Source organism: Onychostoma macrolepis, chromosome 09, assembly GCF_012432095.1.
Source record: "Onychostoma macrolepis isolate SWU-2019 chromosome 09, ASM1243209v1, whole genome shotgun sequence".
NCBI classification, from domain to species: Eukaryota; Metazoa; Chordata; class Actinopteri; order Cypriniformes; family Cyprinidae; genus Onychostoma; species Onychostoma macrolepis.
Window position 1 is genome coordinate 30,507,364 of NC_081163.1, and position 22,690 is coordinate 30,530,053.

Below are 22,690 nucleotides of genomic sequence, written 5' to 3' on the forward strand. Positions count from 1 at the left end.
GTTAAAATGTTTATAGCGGAGTACAGTTTGTTACATTGTTGATATCTCTTTTAATACTATAGTATTTGTTTAGTATATATTAATACTATAGTATATAATATCCATAGATGAGATTCACACCATTGACCTCCTTTGTGTTTTTTATAGGAACACCCTAAATTTTCTAATGCATCCTCAAACATAGTGAACTCAATGACTTATTATTGTGACACAATTTCAGAATAATCACTGGGGTGAGAACAATAAATTTGCGGTCGTTTTTTTAACAGCATGTGGTTAGGTTAGCCTGCAACTGCTTCCAACCACTGGTGGCAGAGAAGTGTTAACTCTAATGGCGGCACTTGTCTGTTCTCGTGATAAGCAGAGAAACAGAGAGGTGGTGAGATACATGCTCACACATTCGCACAACAACCGAAAGTACTTCTTGCTCCTCCATTACACTGCATTTCGCCGCAGATGATCTGATTTGCCGTAAATGACACAGCCTTCACAGTAACATTTTAGTGGATTGTTTGTTTGTGGCTTGCGTTCTTAAGTTTGCACACATTAAATGTGTTTGTGTGGGTGTTTTTTTTTTCTTCTGAGAGAAACACAGCAGAGTTACCAACAAACATTTATTTATTCAACACATTACATTAAATATAATAAAGCATATCAATGCCTCATGTTTGAGAATTCAAACTCCTGCTTCAGAATATTTCTCATGTTTCCAAAAATTACTGTACCAAGAGTTGATATCAAAGTCTGCATTCAAAAGTCAAAAATTCTCATCAAATTCTTCCATGACTAAATGATCATAGCTGCTATCCATATTAATTTCATGTTCTTTTACTATTCATTATAAAACTATAAGTTTATACACTCTTGAAACACTGGTTCTTTATTGGCCTCTGTGGTTCTATGAAGAATTTCTATTTAACATCCAATGAATCATTATATTGGACAAAAAGAAAAAGCTATTTCAGATTATTTAAATGTTCTTCACACTTTCATCGCTTGAAATTCTAAAAACCCGATAAACAGAATCCAGTGTTATCTGTCTTCTTGTTTCACAATGTTCATCATTTACCGGGGGTTAACAATCCTGGGTATTCATAAACTGATGTTTCACACTGTACTTTCTTAAACCCCGGGTTAACATTCTTATTTGCATATTTGCAGTGTCAGTGTCATTGATTGGACGAATGCAGCATGACCTGTTTGCATAATGACTTGTGCATCCTCTTATTTTTGCATAACCCTGCTTCTGAATCTCAAATGTGTATCATTTCTTATAAATTAAATAGTTCTGGTCCTTGAGTCTGATTGGTTGAGCCACGTTCAAAGCCTTTGTAAATTACTCTATAAACATACACCTTTGAGCTCATTATATCAGTATTCCTGAACCACTGCTGAACCAATCAGAATCAAGGGTTTTGGTTTTATAATAAAGCAATCCTCCCAAGAAGCTGTGGTTTACAGTTAATTTAGACCAGCTGAAGGCCGTTGTTAGCACCTATACATATATTACCGCTAGGGATGTAACAGTGCTCCCTGAGCTGGTTGAAAATATGATGATGATGATGATGATAATGAAAGTTTACGATTTTAAACAGTCACCATACATTTTGGGGTGGGGGTTTATGTGAATGTATCTCTGAGGGGAACTGACTGTCTTCATAAAAGTTTAGATGGTATTTTCTTTTCATCTTGCCTCTGTATAATGCATATTGAAGTAGCGTTTATAAGTGCAGCACTGCTTTGTTTTCAGCAGGAACCAAGAAAACGCTATATAGCTGCTGGTCCATAAGCGCCACCTGCTGTCAGAGTGAAATTGTGTTCTCAATCAGTCTGCCTGTCTGATTTTAGTTTTACGCTATATAGCATAATTGCACAGAGCTAAAGTCAGACCATTCTTCTTTTGCTTCAAATGCCTTTTCTGTACAGATCAGACTAGATACTGGAACTGTTCTCATGCGCTGTTATTTTTCATTTTATTTATTTATTTTCGCACATACATCAGCTTATCGCTCAGTAGAGTACTCTCATAGTTTAAACCAGAGTTTGATTATATATGAAGCAACATTAAACTCAATGAACATACTTTACCATACCTGAAACAGAAAACTTTTAAATAATATTCCCTCTGCACTTCACACACATCAACATTTCTCCTGCATGAGTTTCTTTGACGGGGACAGGGTTGCCAAAAAAACAGCCCAATTGCTATCCAAAACTAGCCCAATAATGTTTTTTTTACCCTTTTTTGGGCTCTTTAGTGTGTTATACCCATGGCCATCGCTAGTGGGATGAAAGGTGGTGAAAATTATAGGGGCCTACGGCAGTGTGGGAGCCCCCCCAGCGGTTTCAACCTACTGCCAGAGGCCAGCATAAAAGAAAAATTTTCTAGGTAGGGCGCCAATTTTAGCATACATCTCAGGATGATTTATTCTAGTATAACAAAAGGAGAAATATTACGATTAAAACATTTTGAATAGAGATAATTGTTTTACCAAGAGCAAGATTAAGTTTGAGGATGATTCTCACAAAACTATATTTTCTGCAAGAATTTTTCAAGATAAATAAAAAATATATACAATTTTCATAATTTTCAATTTATGTATGCAATACAACAGCAAAAATAATTTTCTATAGCTACAAGTCAAGCTGCCATACCAAACAGGACCACACAGAGTTGCCTGATTGACTGTACATAAATGCATACAGATCCATTCAGAATTATTAAACAGAGCAAAACACAAATTAAAAAAGCAAATAAAAACATTCTGATTTTGTCGAATGTGATGACCTGAAGGCAGCTCAACATGCTCAGTGAACAGTTCCACTCACAGTGAGTGTTGATGTCCATATGTTTAAAACACCACTGACTATTGCAAACTCCTATAAAAACACGCTTCTTCAGCGAGTGTCCATTATAAAACACTTGCCAGACATGCAACCATACTGAAATGTGCTTGTGCAAAGAGCTATTAGAGAGCGCAAATAATTACACTAATAATAACGGACTCGCGCATGTCTAATAATGTGTGACTCCTGTATATCACTGTAATCATCTTCATCTCCATTACAATCGTCATCCATTAAAACATAACACTGTGGTTGAATGTAATAGAAAAAAGTCCCTCTCTTTCACACTTGGTGAAATCGTCCTAATGAAGAAAATGCGTAAAGCCTTAGGAATGCGTAAAGCATGCGTAAAGCCTTAGGTAATGGTTCTTTTAGTAACTGATCACTAATAGGTTATTTGGGGAACCTAAAATGGTTCTTCTGTCGAATCACTGTGAAAACCCCCATTTGGAAGCTTTGGACGAGGGTATTTAAATATAAATGTGAACTATGAGAGAGCAGCCTCTGAGCAATACATATTTCCTCTGGCCCACTTTAGCACAGGTGATTTCTGGGAAAGTTCCTCAGACTGTGCAGATGTGAGTTGCTCCCATTTGTACAGTATTATGGCAGTCAGACGAAATATTTTATTTTTTATAAAGTATTCTCAGGACATGTGTACAGCCTAATCCATCTCCAACATTGATATTGTTTTGATTATACACATAATATTCCATAGTATCTTGTGTGGCAATCAAAACCAAGCTCAAACTAAAACCCACCACACTGACACATAGAAGACCCTTGAAGACCACAGTTGTTCATTTAGGTTTCAGATGAGGAAAACCACAGTAAAGTGCATAAAGGCCTATTGGTCTCACATTATTTTCCTTTAAAATGATTCCCATTTGAACTTCCTCAGCCAGCTGCTGCCAACACATTCTCAAACTAATAATAACCCAACTAATAATAAGTGTATTTTTTTCATTGTGTAAGCATATAGGGCATACTGGCCTCACAAGGATCTTCAAGTGGTTTGGTTCAAGCTCTTTTTCAAGTTAATGCAGTTGATGAGAAAGCAGAGAGGTAAACAAAGAACTGTCAAGAACTGCAGGGTGTTTGTGTGAGGGGAAGGTGTTGATAATGAAGGTTTTGTTATATGTCAGCAGAAAAAGGTCATTTCTGATTGCATTGCAGATTGCAAAGAGTATGTGCTTTTTCTAATCTGTAGTGCTTCATCAGACATCTCACCACACCAACACACATTTGATCTGACAACGGCTAATATCCATATGTGATTGGAGGGGGGCATGGCTAACCACATCCTGTGTGACTGCATCTGTCTGAACTATGCACAACATCTGCACAAGTATGAACTGACTGTGCTATTTTCATAACCCATTTATCATGCAAAAATTGTCCAGCAACTGAAATTCACTTACATAATTGCACTTACATAATTGTACACCTAAACTTGGCGAAATTCAGCCTACTTAAATATGAAAAATACTGAAATGAGTAAAGCTCTGTATTTATTTACTCCACAGTATGTTAAATAAAAAAATATATTTATATTTTCAGTGTGGGGAAATAAAAAAATATATATTATATGTCTTTTTTATTCAAATGTTTGTTTTGGACCCCATTGACTTTAATGGGCATAAACAGCTAAAATATCTGCTGTTGTGTTCCACACAATAAAACGGGTATGGAGCAACATGGGGGTGAGTAAATGATGACACAATACGTTTTTGTGAACTATGCCTTTAATACCCTTCCATTAGCTTTTTGATCGTTTTTCTTGATTTATCACATAAATCTCTGGAATCTGTGGTCTCTGGAATACTGGATTTTGATTTTATTGAAATATCAAAGAGTTTTGTGCAAATTACCCTGGATATTTCAGTGTTGGCCATTGCACCATACCAGCACTATTTTAACGTCTCTTGCATCACTTGATGTTCTCTCTCTTTTATTTTAACACAAATTGGTGCCATCTTAAACATCTCAAACGCTTAACTACAGATAGTTATAAAAATGGCCTTGGAGGGCTTCTATACTCATTTTATCATAAACATAAAACCTTGGATGGCTCAAACAGAACAAGAAATGGTGAGAGACACAAATGCCCGCCCGATTTTAATACTGTCATTGCTAAACCGTTTTTTTTTTTTTTTCTTTTTCTTTTTTGTTCTTTGTTGAAATGGGCTATTGTTCTTAATGGAATCTGTAAGATAACCTAAAGCGTCTTTATGCTTACTCTGACATTTCCATGCGACTGTCGCATTTGCCCCCCCATCGCATGAGTCGAACAAAACGTTCAAATCGGTAATGAAACTGCCGTTGCCCTCCACTTAATCACCATGAATGAATAACGAATGTATACGTATCCAAACCAAATAAATGATCACCTGTAGGTTTTCTATGGCTAATCCATATAAATAATTATTTAACAATTATAATTATAAAATAGTTATTCTAGACATAATAATTCATAACTGAATAGGTAGTGTTTAAAGATTAATGATTTAGTGGAGAGATATTGATCATTTTTACCTCTTTTTCATAATTTTTTTTTTTTTTTTTTGAGAATACAGTTCACAACTGGTCTGGTGATCACAAATATTTCAACATTTCCAAAAGTTCAAACTGGTTCCAAAAATTCTGCATACACAAATGATCAGAACTCCACTACACTGTAATTGGCAATTTTGGTCTGTCGATTGGTAGACATAGTGAAGGTGACATTACGACAATAAAATAATTTAAACTCAGATCAGTATTACATGTCCACATAGTTATTTGGTTATATATTTCTTAATCTGTAGCTGTGTAAGATAATTGATAATTGTATATTAGAGCTATAAGGTCACATTAGTCTCATCATTCTACCAAAATTAACAAAATTAACCAATATATATCGCCACCAACACATCACACACTGCCAAGCTGTAATCTTCTTGCACTAAGAAAGCGCTCTCACATGACAGCCGTGGTTACCAAGACAGGAAGTCAGCATTTTCATGTGGGAGAAGATATGAAATTATAAAAAAATGGAGGAGTGTACTACAGCGTCACACTGCTGAAGGAAACAAAAGGAGGAGAACTCAGACTCAAGTGAAAGAGAATGAGTACAGTTTGATAGAGAGATAAGCAGGTGTCAAAAACATTTGAAACTCCACAAATCAGTATGCGTTACTTTATCCTCAAGACTTGGATAAAGTTGGTCTAAATCTAAATTGATAGTACGGAAAAAGAATACATTACATTTCAGAATTGCTTTTGAAAATGGTACTTTGAAAATACTTTTACTTCAAGTGCATTGAAGTGTGCATAACCTGTGAGTATAGAGATAAACGACATTTAAAGGTCAGAGAAGAGAAGTCTGACCGAAGATTTGTAGCGATGGCGAATAGTTGGACTTTGACGGCGATCGTCCTCCTAAGTATCTTTATGGCAAGAAGTCAGACAAGAGGTGAGTTTACATACTTTTTAATATTGTATTCTCATTAGTACTCTTTAGTACGCTAAGATAGTCTTTAGTACTACCTACTCTTTGTACGCGGATGATTTGGCCTTTCGATTTAACATCATCTTTGTCTGGTATCAATACTTTTTGTCTATTTCTAATGGAATTTTGTACATTTGTAAGTGTCCTAAAATACCTAAAATTACTTTTTGGGGTATTTGCTTTATGGTTAAAATCTTGGCATTGTTTAAATCAGTCACTTAAAGTATATTGAACGTGTCAAGTAAATCTTTATGGCCTAGTAACTGTCGCTCATGTGGGGAAAATCTATTTTTATACTTTTCCACTTAGACTGCAAGGATATTTATGGTGGATGAGAAATCTGTTCTCTCACGTGCATGTGATGGTTTTGTGTTTGTTGCTATTTTGAGAGGACATGCCATGACGAAGCGCTCTTCCTCTCTGGGGGGATTCTTAGGGGGAGATGAGTTGTTGAGGTTTTTGAGGCTGACAGATGCATCTGAAAAGAAACTGTAATTCTAGAACAAGACCTTAGAGCAATTGGCATGGAACTAAATGACATTTGTGTTGTGACTGTTGACAATAATACTGTTTAAGGTGGTAGGTGGTGTGGTATGGAAGCCGTTGATTTAGGCCAGGTGTTCAAACTCCATTTTCTTAAGAATCAGGGTGCATTCATCTTGTGCTACTGTAATGAAAATAAATCTTCATCTAAATTTTGGGCAATATTGTACACCTCTGACTAACATTGACAAGAAATGTAACAAATAAATGTAACAGAAGCTACTACTAAAATTTTAATATCTCACACTCACTTTTGTGTAATGGAAATGAACTGGAAATCTCACTTGAGTGTTTCATTGTGCTGAGCCTCACATTAACCTGTTACTAACACGCTGTGCTACTAACTGTTCCAGGAAATCAAGACACTGCCTCACATCAGAATAAAGATTCTGCAATTGAACAACTGACAGGTCTGACAACATACACTTTTATTATTTAATTATTTAAAAACTGCTATTTTTGTGAATAGGGTACAAAATAAGAACAGAAATTATTAAATCCATTTTTAACCAGTGGTCAATGAAAGCAAGCACTTGACCTTGAGAAAATATTAATTGCCATATTGTTTATAACGTTTTATAGAATCACCATTTTACATACATTAGACATACATTTACATACATTTTAACATGAACTAACAATAAAAAATAAAAACATACTTAAAATATCTCAGTTCATATTAATTGTAAAAAGTGGTAAGTTGACTTAACTTAAAAAAATTGAGGAAACCCATTGCCTTAAAATGATTAAGTTAATAATAATAAAAAATTAAAAAAAGTTAAGTAAACTTGACAATTCACTTAACTTATTATTATTATTTTTTAATTATTATTTACTTAATCATGTTAAGGCAACAGGTTTCCTCAATTTTTTTTAAGTCAAGTCAACGTATCACTTTTTACAGTGAACATTTACCGTACATGATTAAAATCCAAAGTTGTATCTGCTAATATTAATTAATGGACCTGAGCTAACATGAACTAACAATGTACATTTATTAATTAATATTAACAAAGATTAATGAATACTGTAACAAATATATTAGTTAATGCATTAATTAACATAAACTAATGAGCCTTATTGTACAGTGTTACCAAAATAACATTAACATTATATAGTGAACTGTATTGATGGAAAGTGCCAGCTGTGTTACATCTAGAGCTGCTGTGTATGCTGAAACTATTTTAGGCTTAAAGAAGGAAATGACACACCAAAGGATAAAACTAGTCTGGCATGACAGGGAGCGATAAGTTTAGTGTGTAAAGAAAAAAAAAAAAAGACAAGTTTCACATCTATTATTATAACGGCCACATTTTATTGTTTTTGAATTATATGTTAATAATTTACCTCAAAGTGTCAAATGCAAAAAAGTAATTTATATATTTGTTAGTTTTTAGTTTGAGTTAGTTTTAGTTTAAATAGACTTTTTACTCTAATTCAATATTTATTCTAATTTTGTACAAAAATACAATTTTGTATTTTTCTGCAGTTTTCAAAGAGCAGACCTTTGTTCCAGGCAATGATGTGATTTTACAGTGTGGCAATGCCACTGATATCAAATGGAATGAATTAATTTATATCGTCTGGAACATCAGCCTCCAAGGCAGAAAATGTTGGCTTGGTTTCAATGGTTTGTCACCCAAGCTGGACGACACATGTAATGATGGAAAGAGGCTGTTCAACACCTCACATGGAGTTTCTATAGTCATTCCCAAGATTTCAATACAAGATGAAGGATTTTATTCTTGTGATGTATCATATAAAGCAGGAAGCTATATTCTTAACATGTCTGTAAGCGGTGAGTACAAATACAATTTATTGTGATTACAGGTTAGGTATATTACACTGTCTGATGTTACCTAGTTTCATTCAGATAGACTAGTTATGTGTCTCAGTGTTCCACTGTAGTCATGAACTACTGATGACTTAAATTCAATGCACACACACACACACACACACACACATTTTCTTAGCTAATGGGGACATTGCACAGACTTCTAATATTTTTATATACAGACATACAAGCTAATCCTAACCCACACCCTTACTCTACCCCTCACAGAAAACCTTCTGCATTGTTACAATTAAAAAAATAAATAAAAAAATCTTTGTTCACTTTATTTTTATACCAGTTTTATAAATGAGGACGTCCCCAAAGGGAGGTTTTTGGAGATTTTGTCAGGTTTAGCTCACTTTTGGGTACAAATTTGTCCCCAAAATATGGTTAAGTAGGTACACGCACATACACACGTAAATAATATTTAGAGCTAACAATGAAACCATATCATACCGTATTATACTGATATCGTGATGAATTAAATTAAAGTTCTTTGTTTTTAGTTACCAACGTTGCCACCCAGCTGGACAGTGAAAACAGTCAAAGGATTGCTGTTTGTCATTCCATATTTAAACAGAAAGCACCCACTCTTCATTGGGAACCTGCCATAAACTTTTCCTCCAATACCAGCTCTGTCAAGAAGCATGGCATGTTTTCTATGATGGAGAATCGAGTATATCTGCCGGCTAATGCCAACAATAGTGAGCTCACCTGTGTGGCCACATACACCTCAGAGTCCGGCTCTGTTCAGCAGAAGAGCACACTTAATCTCACAACAGGTAGGAACACTGTATTTCAAATGGAACAGAGAATTTATTTCATAAGTGGATCGGTTGTAAATTATTTTGGTTTCTTCAGCTCCAGGTACTTTTATGTCCACTAGGGATTGATTTTTATAAATTAGATTCCTAGATTAGTTTTGTTTTTTTAACCATAATGTTGTCATTTATTTTGCTGCTTTTCTAATACTTTTTATGTATAGATTTTATGGTATTCTACCTGGTCAAATTTTCAATCTTAAACTATGAAAGTTTAAGCTTCTTCAAGCTTTCTATGATGACTAACAATTTCCCCCCTAAAACTTTTTTCAAAAGTCAGTGTACTTATTTACCAAGGAGACAACTGTGTCAGTTAACAGTTTAATATGTAATATGAGATTATGAGATTATATTATATGTAAAGAAAAGAAAACAAATCAATGCAAATATTATATATAAAAAGAAAAATCAAGGTATTTTATACAATACAGTACATGATTTGAAAAGTTGATAGTTTTTTTTTTTACACAATACATGATTTGAGAAGTTTTTGAGGAAAAAAAGGACAGAATTCATGTAGATACACTGTTGGACAGGTTAATAATAAATATAGTGAGAGTGTTAAAAGTGTTTTTTTTTTTTCAATGTTACTTTTTAAATGTCCACCGTGTCAAAATATTTTGCCAATATTTTAAGAAAAACTCTGATGAAATATTGAGCAAAAAAAGTGAACACATACAGTTCTCACATTCAAACTAACAAGTGGTTTGTATTCAAAAGGAATCAGTCTTGGCACTATTACAGACTTTCTTTATATTTTTTGTGTTATTTTTTTTTTGTCTATATTGCATTGTGACATTAATTATATTACAAAGTAAATAAATCCCTTTTTTTTTCAGGTGTATCAAACCAAAAGTCTCCATTTCCATGGAAAATTATGGCCATATCAGTTGGTTCTGTTTGTTTTATTCTTGTATTTCTGGCCGTGGTTTGCACACTACGCAGAAAGCTCAGCGACTTAAGGTGGGATTTTTTACTGCACTGCTGTTGAACTGAATTTCTCTGCATATTATGATTACTAATTAATAGACTAATATCTTATCGATATCTGTTTGTATTTGCATTGCATCTTTTTAGTGCACTGAAGATGCTTTGCTGCAAATCCAAAATCTCAACACCAGCTGAAGACAAACCACCCCAGGTAAGAAATCTCTATCAAACCCTGTTTTTTTTATACTACAACAAACTCCATTATTCACTATATAGGGTGTAATTTTCAATGATACGTTGTGCATCGATTGTAAAAGTGTTTTGTGTGGCTCACTGAAGCATACGTCTGTCTGTATGAAGCCCGTCGATGTTGAAGAGGTGGAACCCTATGCAAGTTACATACAGAGAGTCAACTCCATCTACAACTCCTCAGCTGAACTCTTCAATGCCTGAGAGACACTCGCTTTTTATGATGAAACAGGATACCAGAAGAGAGCTGAGATAAAGATATGTCTGTGGTCAAAATTACACATGAAAAACGATACTAGTGGAAAAATAGTCATCTCAAGAGAGCATCCCCGAAGCAAACAGCGCCTGAACAAGGAGCAAAAGTCACACTGACTCAAAAGATGAAAGGTGATGACAAAGGAACATTTCTCTTAGTATGTGATGAGGAATAACTGGGACAACTTCAGCATCAGCGATATCACTAATATGTAGATTTGTAGAAAAGGAGCCTGGTTGCATATTAATCATCTGAACTATTCAAATTTGTACATAATTATTTATATCAGAGTGTTAAAAGAAACAAAAATCAGATGCAAATAATGTTTTCTTTGATAAATACTAACCAGGCCAAATGTAGAGAACATATTTTACATTGCACATAATTAAAAGTATGTAAATAAACTTTATTATTGTACTTTTCAGTATTGTATGTCCTTTTGGTCATTGTATGTAAGTTTGGTCTTTGAGTTTAACAGCTACATAAACTCTTTTTAACCCTCTGGTACCTTTGAGGGTATGAAATCACCTCAAAACACATTGAGTACCCTATAGTACATTCATTTCACAAATGATTTCAAAAATTACTATATAGGCTAATTATGGTTTCCAGTCGGTTTTGAGTGCCGATAACACGAGTGAGTTTTTTTTTTTTTTTTCCAGTCCAAAATAATTTAAAGTGCCCCTATTATGGGTAACGAAAGGTTCATATTTTGGTTTTGGGAGTCCCTAACAACAGGTTGACTTGCATGCAAGGTCAAAAAACACTTTCATTGTCTTATAATATGTGTTTATTTTTACCTTGCTTGCTCAAGGACTCACAAACGATTCGCTGAACAATTCATTTTTCCAAACCCCTCCTTTGTGTGACGCTAATCTGCGGTGATTGGTCGATTAGTCTCATTTACATTTCATCATGCCTATAATGCCCGATAAAGCAGGCAGTGCTGCTTTGTGTGCAGTTACCGGGGAAAAGGCTATTTTTTACCGCTCCAAAAGCGGCACCTAGTGGCAAAGAATGATTTTGCATTTTCATTCAGACCAAAAGACCAACAAGTGGGTGGGTAATATTCTAATATTTCATGTTGACATAAAAACGACTCGTTTCAATGATTTAGAGTCGACTCTTTCCTTTGAGAGACAATAACTTTATACACGGTGCACTTTCAGATTTCAAACTTTGCAGGATTTTTTTCATTCACTTAGAGCTGTTACACACTGCATGAAAGGTAATTTTCAAAAATCAATAATAGGGGCACTTTAACAGTTGCAGCAAGTTAAATGAACTACTCTCTCAGCTTTCTCACATATTAGTAGCGTTTGTGTTGATTTTATCTGTACAAACAGGTTCTTCTAAAATGGCCAGTGTTAAATAAGCAGTACAGTAGCCTATGTGACTTGTACCTTCTTCAAACAGATGCCTCCTCGAGGAGACCGTGTTGGGTTTTTTATTATAATAACTGTGTGAGATTTGTGGTCAAGCAGTGGAGATACAGACCCTTTGAATCTGAGTCATTTGCCCTCCTGAGATGAAATCTCACATTGTCCCCTTCTTTCATTGTGATTCAGTGTTTAGGGGAACGATGTGGAAACTTAGGGGTAGCTGAATTCTTGTCACTGGAAAGGAAAGATCAGGTACGCCCTCAGATATCACACAGATACTCCTACAGAAACTGAAACTGGTGGGATGCCATCGATTTTTCTTTTGGGGTTTTGATTTGGCTGTGGGATTCCCCAAGAACTATGACAGTGTGAATTTTCATTCGATCCAAATTTAGATCTTAAAGCTTTGTACCTTTGTTCTCAACCTCTGCCATCACACTCTACTTAGCATTCAACATGAAAAGCATATTGCTCCATCTAGTGGTTGTTTTTGGTAGCATAATCTCATTGAAACACCATATGAATAGTTGAAAAAAAAACATTGATGGACTCCAGTTCATCAAGGCGTTTTAACTTTAAACCATTGCTTCTAAAATATGAGTCCATCATCCATAATAACAAAAAATCCACCCACATATTTTGTAGTCTTGTACTGATTTTGCTTGTAAACAGTGCTTGATCTGTGCATATTTCTCTTCTGATTGAGGAGATGCGACTTATATATATATATATATATATATTTTTTTTTTTACTGGAGAAGGTAATATTATGGATAGCGGGCGTATAGCTAGAAGTGATGGTTTAAAGTTAAAAACATCTTGAAGCTTTTCGCTTCACAAAACTGATGGACTGGAGTCATGTGGATTACTTGTGGATTATTGTGATGTTTTTATCAGCTGTTTGGACTCTCATTCTGACGGCACCCATTCACTGCAGACGATCCATTGGTGAGTAATGCTACATTTCTCTAAATCTATTCTGATGAAGAAACAAACTAAAGTAAATTTTCAGATAATTTTCATTTTTGTGTGAAGTATTTCTTTAACATGGGTGTAAAGTATGCAAAAAGTAAAAAACAAAAAAAAGAGATACAATCAAATCTAAAATAATAAAATTAAAATAAAGCTGTTTAAACTTGTCTACCATTATTGCCTAGAAAAAAGTTACATCATTGAACACATATTGCCCCAATACTGACCTTGGACTTGGGAAAGGCACATTATAAATAAAACATAGTATTATTATTGTTATTTTTATTATTAATAGTGGGACAAATTGACACAGTGTTTTCTGCCAGTAAACACTCTTTAGGTGTTTCAAAAATTAAACAGTAAAACAATTATGCACAAATTATTAATTTAAAATGCAATAAAATTGCATTACTATTATAATATTAAAACATATGAACTGTATACTTGCTCCAACAAAGATGTGACAACTTTTTTCCTTCATTTTCAATTTCATTTTCCTTTATTATATTATATAATTATAATTGACTTTTGTCTGAATGTATATGGTTTTATTGTGTTCACTTGTTACCCAATATGATGATACTGGAATTTTAGTTTGGAGGACAGAAAGACAAAAAAATGATTTAAGATACTAGATGCATCATTGAACTGAGTAAAACATAATTACAGTTTCTCTGTGTCATACAATAATTCCTCATATCAAACACATATAACTCTTCTTTAATGACGTATACTTTGTCACCTACTGATTACTATTCTTTAGGGTTTTAGTTTTCATCACTGGAAAAATATAAATCTCTCTTGACTTTCATTATAGAAATAACTATTATCATTTATATAACACACATACATACAAGAAGACAGACATAATATGCACTTTTATTCACTGTGCATGTAGATGAAGGTAGTAATTACTTAAATTGAATCAAAATATCAAAAGTCTTTAAACATGCTGTAAACATGCAGTGACAAAAACAGACCTGAAATAAACAAATTATTTAAAAATAATAATAAAAATAAATACAAATTCTGAAAAGCTGAATATCATTGCAACCTATACAAGTTAGCAATCCTTTAAAGTTATGCTTGTGTATCTCAGGTGTCCATTCCAGCTGAATGTGCAGATTTCAGCCACAGGAGCATCTCAGTGCTCAGCCCATGAGCACATAATCATCTGAACTGTCCTCGTTGATTTTGTGCTTGGCCTTGTCTGTTGTGTTTTGAGGGAGATTTACAACAGCATAATCACAGTCGTTGTCCTCCACGTTGTCTCGAGCAGGTCTGTTTGGACTGACGATACCATGGTCAATGGAGGCATAGAGCACATCTTCTGTCTGTGGGTCAGAGAGACAAGACATGTGAATTATGCAGAGGCAGTCTTTAAACTGGCTTATAAAAAAAAAAAGAAAATTTGAATATTGCATTAATGTGTGACCAAGGCCATGGAAAACGATGTTTACTATGTGTGTATAACAATGGAGTACTGTCAGAGAAACTGTACACTTTGGGCAAGATTCAAACTGAATCATTATTTTAATGCATGAAATTCTTTCTTTCTTTCTTTCTTTCTTTCTTTCCTTCTTTCTATACAAATAATAACAAAATAATACAAATAAAAATGGCTTCTTCGTTTAAAAAAGAAATAAGCATTAAATCTATGTCTTTACGAAACTGACTTAAAAAGTTATGACTAAAATGAAAATGACTAATAATAAAATAATATAAAGTAATGAAAATAATAAATAATAAAATAGCTTTTGCTGTAATTGTTGCACATTGTTATTTTAAACCTAGAAATAAACAATATATATATATATATATATATATATATATGTGTGTGTGTGTGTGTGTGTGCATATATGTATGTATATATGTATGTATGTATGTATATATATATATATATATATATATATATATATATATATGTAGTGCTTTATATTATAATTTTATAGTATATAAAATTGTGTTTGTTTGTGTGTGTGTATATATATATATACAGTGCGTACGGAAAGTATTCAGACCCCCTTAAATTTTTCACTCTTTGTTATATTGCAGCCATTTGCTAAAATCATTTAAGTTCATTTTTTTTCCTCATTAATGTACACACAGCACCCCATATTGACAGAAAAACACAGAATTGTTGATATTTTTGCAGATTTATTAAAAAAGAAAAACTGAAATATCACATGGTCCTAAGTATTCAGACCCTTTGCTGTGACACTCATATATTTAACTCAGGTGCTGTCCATTTCTTCTGATCATCCTTGAGATGGTTCTACACCTTCATTTGAGTCCAGCTGTGTTTGATTATACTGATTGGACTTGATTAGGAAAGCCACACACCTGTCTATATAAGACCTTACAGCTCACAGTGCATGTCAGAGCAAATGAGAATCATGAGGTCAAAGGAACTGCCTGAAGAGCTCAGAGACAGAATTGTGGCAAGGCACAGATCTGGCCAAGGTTACAAAAACATTTCTGCTGCACTTAAGGTTCCTAAGAGCACAGTGGCCTCCATAATCCTTAAATGGAAGGCGTTTGGGACAACCAGAACCCTTCCTAGAGCTGGCCGTCCGGCCAAACTGAGCTATCGGGGGAGAAGAGCCTTGGTGAGAGAAGTAAAGAAGAACCCAAAGATCACTGTGGCTGAGCTCCAGAGATGCAGTCAACCATCAATGCAGTCCTCCACCAGTCGGGGCTTTATGGCAGAGTGGCCCGACGGAAGCCTGGTCTGATGAGACCAAGATAGAACTTTGGCCTTAATTCTAAGCGGTATGTGTGGAAAACCAGGCACTGCTCATCACCTGTCCAATACAGTCCCAACAGTGAAGCATGGTGGTGGCAGCATCATGCTGTGGGGTGTTTTCAGCTGCAGGGACAGGACGACTGGTTGCAATCGAGGGAAAGATGAATGCGGCCAAGTACAGGGATATCCTGGACGAAAACCTTCTCCAGAGTGCTCAGGACCTCAGACTGGGCGAAGGTTTACCTTCCAACAAGACAATGACCCTAAGCACACAGCTAAAATAACAAAGGAGTGGCTTCACAACAACTCCGTGACTGTTCTTGAATGGCCCAGCCAGAGCCCTGACTTAAACCCAATTGAGCATCTCTGGAGAGACCTAAAATGGCTGTCCACCAACGTTTACCATCCAACCTGACAGAACTGGAGAGGATCTGCAAGGAGGAATGGCAGAGGATCCCCAAATCCAGGTGTGAAAAACTTGTTGCATCTTTCCCAAAAGACTCATGGCTGTATTAGATCAAAGGGTGCTTCTACTAAATACTGAGCAAAGGGTCTGAATACTTAGGACCATGTGATATTTCAGTTTTTCTTTTTAATAAATCTGCAAAAATGTCAACAATTCTGTGTTTTCTGTCAATATGGGGTGCTGTGTGTACATTAATGAGGAAAAAAAGAACTTAAATGATTTTAGCAAATGGCTGCAATATAACAAAGAGTGAAAAATTTAAGGGGTCTGAATACTTTCCGTACCCACTGTATATATATATATATATATATATATATATATATATTAGTGCTGTCAAACGATTAATCGCATCCAAAATAAAAGTTTTTGTTTACATAATATATGCATGTGTACTTTGTATATTTATTATGTATATATAGATAAACTCACATACAGCATATATTTTGGAAATATTTACATGCATATATATTTATATTTTTATATTATATATAAATGTATTTAATATATAAGCATAACATATTTTTCTTAAATGTATACATTCATGTGTTTGCATTTATATATACATAATAAATATACACAGTACACATACATATGTAAAGTTCAAAGTCATTTGCTTTGACACACTTTCCTGGATTCTATTTCTGTCTTATTGAGAGCATCATTTGGAGAAACAGGAAAAACCAATGTGACTAAATGTTTATCATTTGAATATTACAGTAAAGAGACTTATTCAGAGCAGACATTATGAAGCCCCAAAATGCAAAACAAGCAAACGCATCAACCGTTTTTTTTTTTTTAAGACGGAACAACTTTGAAAGCAAAAAATACTTGTGATGAAACTGTCATTAGATCTTAGCTAACACCCTCCTGTTTTAACATGATGTTATCAGGAGTGTGAACCTGATATAAGAGCTACAAGAAACTAATACAACATTTGTACTGTTTAATTGTATTGTTTTAGTCAAACTGCCTTTATTTAGAGAGCAAAGACAGAAAACAAGTGGTTTCATAGTCAAATAGTGTAATAAATTCCTATAAAACATTATGACTGTATTCTTACCTTTGTGTCTTCTGCTGTTTCTCTCTGATTGTCATTATCTGCTCAATAAAACATAAATGTAAATGTCACTGAACAGTGCATCCATTCACTGTATACAATGATTATCATCTTTCCTTAAATTTAGGCCTTCATCATCACAAATATGAAGCAATTTAAACAGCTGTCAAATACAGAAGTGCACACAGAGAAGCATTTAGTGTGAACCACATGAACCGTGACATAAAACTGAATGCATGCATGAGTTCTCTGTCAAAAGTCAACTAAAACATATAAGAAGACACTTCCTTATTAACGCGCTCTATTAGCCGCAACATGCTTTATCAGAATATATCAGCTGAAGAATTTGCTTACCAGTGTTTTCAGGTTTCTTCTTTCTGAGAATAAAAAATATGTAAATTATATAAAGTCTAATACGATTTTCCATTTCAGAAACATTTTTAAAAATTAACAATCAGCCGGTAGACTTTAGCACTGCCATAATAAGCAAAGCAGATATTTTAGATGACTTTTTATGTCCCAATAAAAAATACAAAAACACAAGTTAAATAGACTTCTACTACTTGGTTTCAGTAGCCTACATAATATCAAGCAATTCAGATGACCTACCTTCGGTTGCAACTTAAAAAACTTCCCATTGTTCCAACAAGCTCAATATGGTTTGTGTGCCACGGTATAAATACTGAATCTACAACCACAAACTGCAAACTGCTGAAAAAGTGCGGTCTGTACCCAGAGTTTCTAACCTGCCAGTCAGACAGAATAAGAAATAAGAGAGGGATGGAGAGAGTGATTCAGTGTAAAGCGGTCAAACAACAGACTGCTTGTATTTCCTGTTTTGTGGTTTTCATTTGCCTTTGAGTGCATGATATGAAGACATGCTCATTTTCATGTGTGTGCGTTCACACATCTATTAGTGGGCATTCTGCTTTCTCCTGTCCTTATAATGTGTGTGTGTGTGTGTATTGTTTATACATTGTGAGGACCAAATGTCAAGTTAGTAAGCAAAACATGAAAAATTTGACATTGTGGCGCAATTTTGTTGTGCCCCTCAGTGAAACCAGCTTATAGATCATTCTAAATGGGGTGCGTGTGTGTGTGTGTGTGTCATTTGCTATTCCACGACAGATTTTCTGTGACAGATCTGCTCTATTACTGTATTTTCACTAATCTCTCTACATCATAGATATGCAAATAGCTGTGACCTGGAAAACAAATACAGTGTCTGTTATATACTTTCAATTTCAAATGGGTGAAAACAAATGTACCCATATCTTCAAAGATATGATACATGTTCGGTTTCTGACAGTTGATGCGCTGCTTAGGCACAGGAAGTTATGCATTTCCTTCAAGACCGCAAGGTAGATACTGATACTACTCTCTAACTATAAACTTATTTGCATTATTAACAGGAAATCAGCCTGGCTTTATAATATTTAAAATTACAATTGACTTACGTTTGCAAACTGTCTATAAGTTTATGCCTTTAGCTTGTATTAATAGCAAACATAAAATGCCTTTTTGAACAGATTTAAGTTCAGTCAGAGCGGTGTGATACTCTTCCTCTGCACTGTCACCATCAGCTCTGTAGAGGTCAGTATGACAACACTTCAAGTAGGCCTACAAAAACACCTAGCACTTCGATGTTGGGGGAAAATAAACACTCAGAGAAGGTGTATACAGTAATTCCACCCCAACTTTGCAGCACTGTCTGCCAGCAGGAAGTTCTAGAGTTGATAAAGCACACTTTTCTAAAGACAGTCAAAGACAGGAAGCAATTGATAACTTACCCTTGATGTCAGACACATTTACTTATGGTGGATTTCAGCGGGGATGAGAAATTATCAGTACATCATCTTCTTTACTCTCTTGCAGCTGACTTTGGGTGAGAGTTTTAATCTTATGTATATTAATTTTAAGGTAGGTTACTGTTAAGTATTCAAATGACAGCCCTCATGAAGGTTCTTAGCTAAAATGTATCTTTAAAACCAGATGTTATGCTGGTATATGTTTTTGTTCATAGGTCAGTGTGTTACGGTTAACAGAACAGTGTATGAATTGTTGCAGAGACACTGCTCCATACACTCTTAAAGATAAACGTTCTTTATTAGCACTGATAGTTCCATGAGGAACCTTTAACATCCATGGAATCTTTCCATTGCACAAAAGCTTCTTTATAGTGGAAAAAGGTTCTTCAGACTATTAAAATGTTCTTCACACTAACAAAAATAGTTCGTTTAAGAACTGTTCACTGACAGGTTCCTTGGGGAGATTCAGTGACATTGATACTCCCATCTGGAACCTGCATTTTTAAGAGTGTATGTGAGCGGATGCAGGATTCATCTAAGCCTCTAATCTAATAATAACCTAATATCGTGTAACAAACAGCTTTAGGACAGGCAATGGTCATAACCAGATGGGGAGGATCACTGACTGCCTTTATGTTTAAAATGAAAACAAATAAGGATTTAAGTGTGACACACCAAAGCTGCTTTTAATAGTCCTGAGACTCTTTTATTTCAGATGGCCTATATTTCTGTCCAGCTGTGAGAAGTCTTGAAGGGAAGTGGTTAAGCATGTGTTGTGCCAACTGTAGTTTGATAGAACCATTTCTTGTGCACAAATATTAAAAGCTTAATCAAATATAACCATTTAACAAGTTTCATCCTACAGTTTTAATTTCCCACAGAAATGTGTCTGTTTGAACCATCACTCTAGTACTGTCACGTGTTGCTTCGATGCATATTTGCTGTACATGTACAGCTTCAGACACTCCTTAAACAGCATCCTGGTCTGATCTCTAATCACTTCAACATCATAGCCTATAGTGTTAGTTACGAAACATAAGGCATCTTCAAGGTTGTTGTTCTGAAACTGATGGCTCAATTGTAAACTGTCTGCTTTAAGTGATTGATTCTTGAATTTGATTCTCTCTCTTGTAAAAGGTGCACACGTAGCTATATTGAAGGGATGGACTGTAATGTTTCCTCTCCCTGAACTTCAACTCGGGACTTCCATTAATTCAATTGAATGGAAATACCACACAATCGACAAAACAATCTTACTGGCCAAGATAAATCTAAATAAGCAACATGAATCAAAAATTTTCAGCAGGAGGACTGGAATGCGAATAATGAAAAATGGTACGCTTAACATTGAAGATGTAAAAGATGAAGACTCTGGAAACTACACTTGCACCATCATTTTCGATGATCATAAGATGCGGATAGAGCGGATTTATCTTCAAGTACTTCACGGTACCTTTCTCTTCATTTCTCTGAAGATTGTCTTATGATAATAGCATAGAGTAATTATCTCTGGCAAAAGTTATTCAGTATGAATATGAACAACGCATTCTGTCAGGCATTTGTATATTTGTTGCTACTAATCTTTTGTTTTCTCATCGGAAGACTCGACAACTGAACCAAACAGCATAATGTACACCACAACATGTACATCATCAGGTACCTTTTCATTCATTTCATTTCTCATGGACATTAGATGAAAAACACTCAACACTATTACTCAAATAACAACATGGTCTTTTTCAGTCACATAAACATACAAGACAAATGCTTTTAACATTGCGCAACTGCACATTATGTCACATCCCAATTAAGGATGAGTTGTGAAACATTTTAAAGGTTTTATTTTATTTTATTTTATTTTATTTTATTTTATTTTATTTTATTTTATTTTATTTTATTTTATTTTATTTTTTTATTTTTTTATTTTTTTTATTTTATTTTATTTTATTTTATTTTATTATTTTATTTTAGCCAAATGACAATGTAACATAACTATAAAATAAGGAAGAGCAGTTTGGAAGGTTAGTTTTTCTGGTGTTTAGGAAATATCTATCACACCTCATTATTTCTTATTGACTAGCCGAGTAATCTTTCTAAGTGACCATTAGCCTTCATTGATGTCACAATTTCATACCACACAAAAAATTAAATATACTGAAAATAAAATGTTTCCTTATAATATGACCTTCAGAAAAACAAAATTACAGAATGTACTGGACTTTCTACAATACTGAATCTTCACAGGCATCATTCAGCTTGTGTTCCTTTTTTCTTTTCTTCATTTTTCTTTCCCTGTAGAGCCCAGAGTTACTGAAACTGCTTTGATTGCAATACCTGTGTGCTCAGCACTTGCAATCCTCTTAATTGTAGCCACTATTTTCATCTTCAAATGTAGAAGAAAGTGTTGCAACACTTCAGGTTAGTGTGATTGTAATTTATCAGTTTCCTCTTTTATATTTATCATACAGATCAAAAATTAAAATGTTGTCGTCATTTACTTACCCTCATGCCATGTAACTTACTTTCCTCCATGAAACACAAAAGATATTTATTGTAATGTCCTGGCTGCTCTTTTCCATATAAGTTGATATATAAGTATCATATAAGTAAATGTGAACTGGTGTAGTTGTGTCCCAAAATTACTATTATTCAGAAGTTTGGTCCACATGACCATCACGTTCTAGCAATAGCTTTGGCTAGACTAGAATAGACTAAAATGTAACATTGTGTTCACTGAAATTCGTGTCTGAAACTATGATCTGTCTAGTGGCAGATGAGGCTGGCTCAAAATTCAAAATACTCAGTGAAAATGGGGTTAGAAACCGAATCAAAACTGGATGACTCCATCAGAACTTCTGAAACTCAAAGTGATTGTTCTAAAAACTAAAACTCAAAGTTGTTCACTACAGTTGGTGTAGTTACTGTGTTGCCTTTTAAGGATACTATTTAGTTTAAATAAGTAAAAAATGAAAACGGAACCATTTTTCATGCTGCTACCTACTCATACTGTACTTTACATTTGCTCTGTTTTGCAGTTGAACCCATCTACATCAATAAAATAAGTCATAATTCAAGGAAATAAAAGGTCACAGATGGGCAGAAGGACACCAGATAATAAAACCTGATAAAGACCCCCTAAATAGCAAGGAGGTAAAAACCCAGGATGCTGCTACAGCAAATAAACTACCTCTGTTTTCCTTAGAAACAAATGTATAGGGTGCTACATTGATGTTGACATGGTTTTGTAGGCCAACCTGGATGTTTGCATCATCCTGGTTCTGTCAACAAAA

At 34.5% G+C, this 22,690-nt stretch overlaps 2 protein-coding genes and 1 long non-coding RNA gene across 5 annotated transcripts; 2 read left to right on the forward strand and 1 right to left on the reverse strand.

The window, feature by feature from the left end:
- The first annotated feature begins 5,757 nt into the window (after positions 1 to 5,757).
- Positions 5,758 to 11,387, forward strand: si:ch211-214p13.9 (cell surface glycoprotein CD200 receptor 1-A). Of its 3 annotated transcripts, none has more exons than XM_058786053.1 (7): positions 5,758 to 6,301; positions 7,234 to 7,290; positions 8,370 to 8,678; positions 9,221 to 9,496; positions 10,375 to 10,498; positions 10,613 to 10,676; positions 10,805 to 11,387. In XM_058786053.1, the coding sequence occupies exons 1-7, from the start codon at positions 6,232 to 6,234 to the stop codon at positions 10,916 to 10,918; spliced, it is 1,014 nt and encodes a 337-aa protein (XP_058642036.1). In that variant the 5' UTR covers positions 5,758 to 6,231; the 3' UTR covers positions 10,919 to 11,387. The 3 variants fall into 3 exon arrangements, with proteins under 3 accessions (XP_058642036.1, XP_058642038.1, XP_058642037.1); XM_058786054.1 differs by having other exon boundaries at positions 5,762 to 6,301; positions 10,826 to 11,387; XM_058786055.1 differs by lacking the exon at positions 7,234 to 7,290 and having other exon boundaries at positions 5,761 to 6,301.
- Positions 11,388 to 12,536: 1,149 nt separating this feature from the next.
- Positions 12,537 to 14,553, forward strand: LOC131546478 (uncharacterized). Its single transcript, XR_009272719.1, has 3 exons — positions 12,537 to 12,604; positions 13,249 to 13,299; positions 14,423 to 14,553. It is a non-coding gene; the product is annotated as an uncharacterized LOC131546478 (long non-coding RNA).
- si:ch211-214p13.7 (uncharacterized) lies at positions 13,589 to 18,396 on the reverse strand. Its single transcript, XM_058786056.1, has 4 exons — positions 18,202 to 18,396; positions 17,947 to 17,969; positions 17,596 to 17,633; positions 13,589 to 14,657 (listed from the first exon to the last, which is right to left on the reverse strand). The coding sequence occupies exons 1-4, from the start codon at positions 18,228 to 18,230 to the stop codon at positions 14,475 to 14,477; spliced, it is 273 nt and encodes a 90-aa protein (XP_058642039.1). The 5' UTR covers positions 18,231 to 18,396; the 3' UTR covers positions 13,589 to 14,474.
- Between the last annotated feature and the right edge of the window lie 4,294 nt (positions 18,397 to 22,690).

Bases quoted from the DNA above. Each gene is read 5' to 3' on its own strand.
- si:ch211-214p13.9 (XM_058786053.1), top strand. From the start codon at position 6,232: ATGGCGAATAGTTGGACTTTGACGGCGATCGTCCTCCTAAGTATCTTT. The intron at 9,497-10,374 runs GTAGGAACACTG...TTTTTTTTTCAG, and splicing joins CACACTTAATCTCACAACAG to GTGTATCAAACCAAAAGTCT. The intron at 10,499-10,612 runs GTGGGATTTTTT...GCATCTTTTTAG, and splicing joins AGAAAGCTCAGCGACTTAAG to TGCACTGAAGATGCTTTGCT.
- si:ch211-214p13.7 (XM_058786056.1), bottom strand. From the start codon at position 18,230: ATGGGAAGTTTTTTAAGTTGCAACCGAAG. The intron at 17,634-17,946 runs GTAAGCAAATTC...TTTATTGAGCAG, and splicing joins GAAGAAACCTGAAAACACTG to ATAATGACAATCAGAGAGAA. The intron at 14,658-17,595 runs GTAAGAATACAG...TCTGACCCACAG, and splicing joins AAACAGCAGAAGACACAAAG to ACAGAAGATGTGCTCTATGC.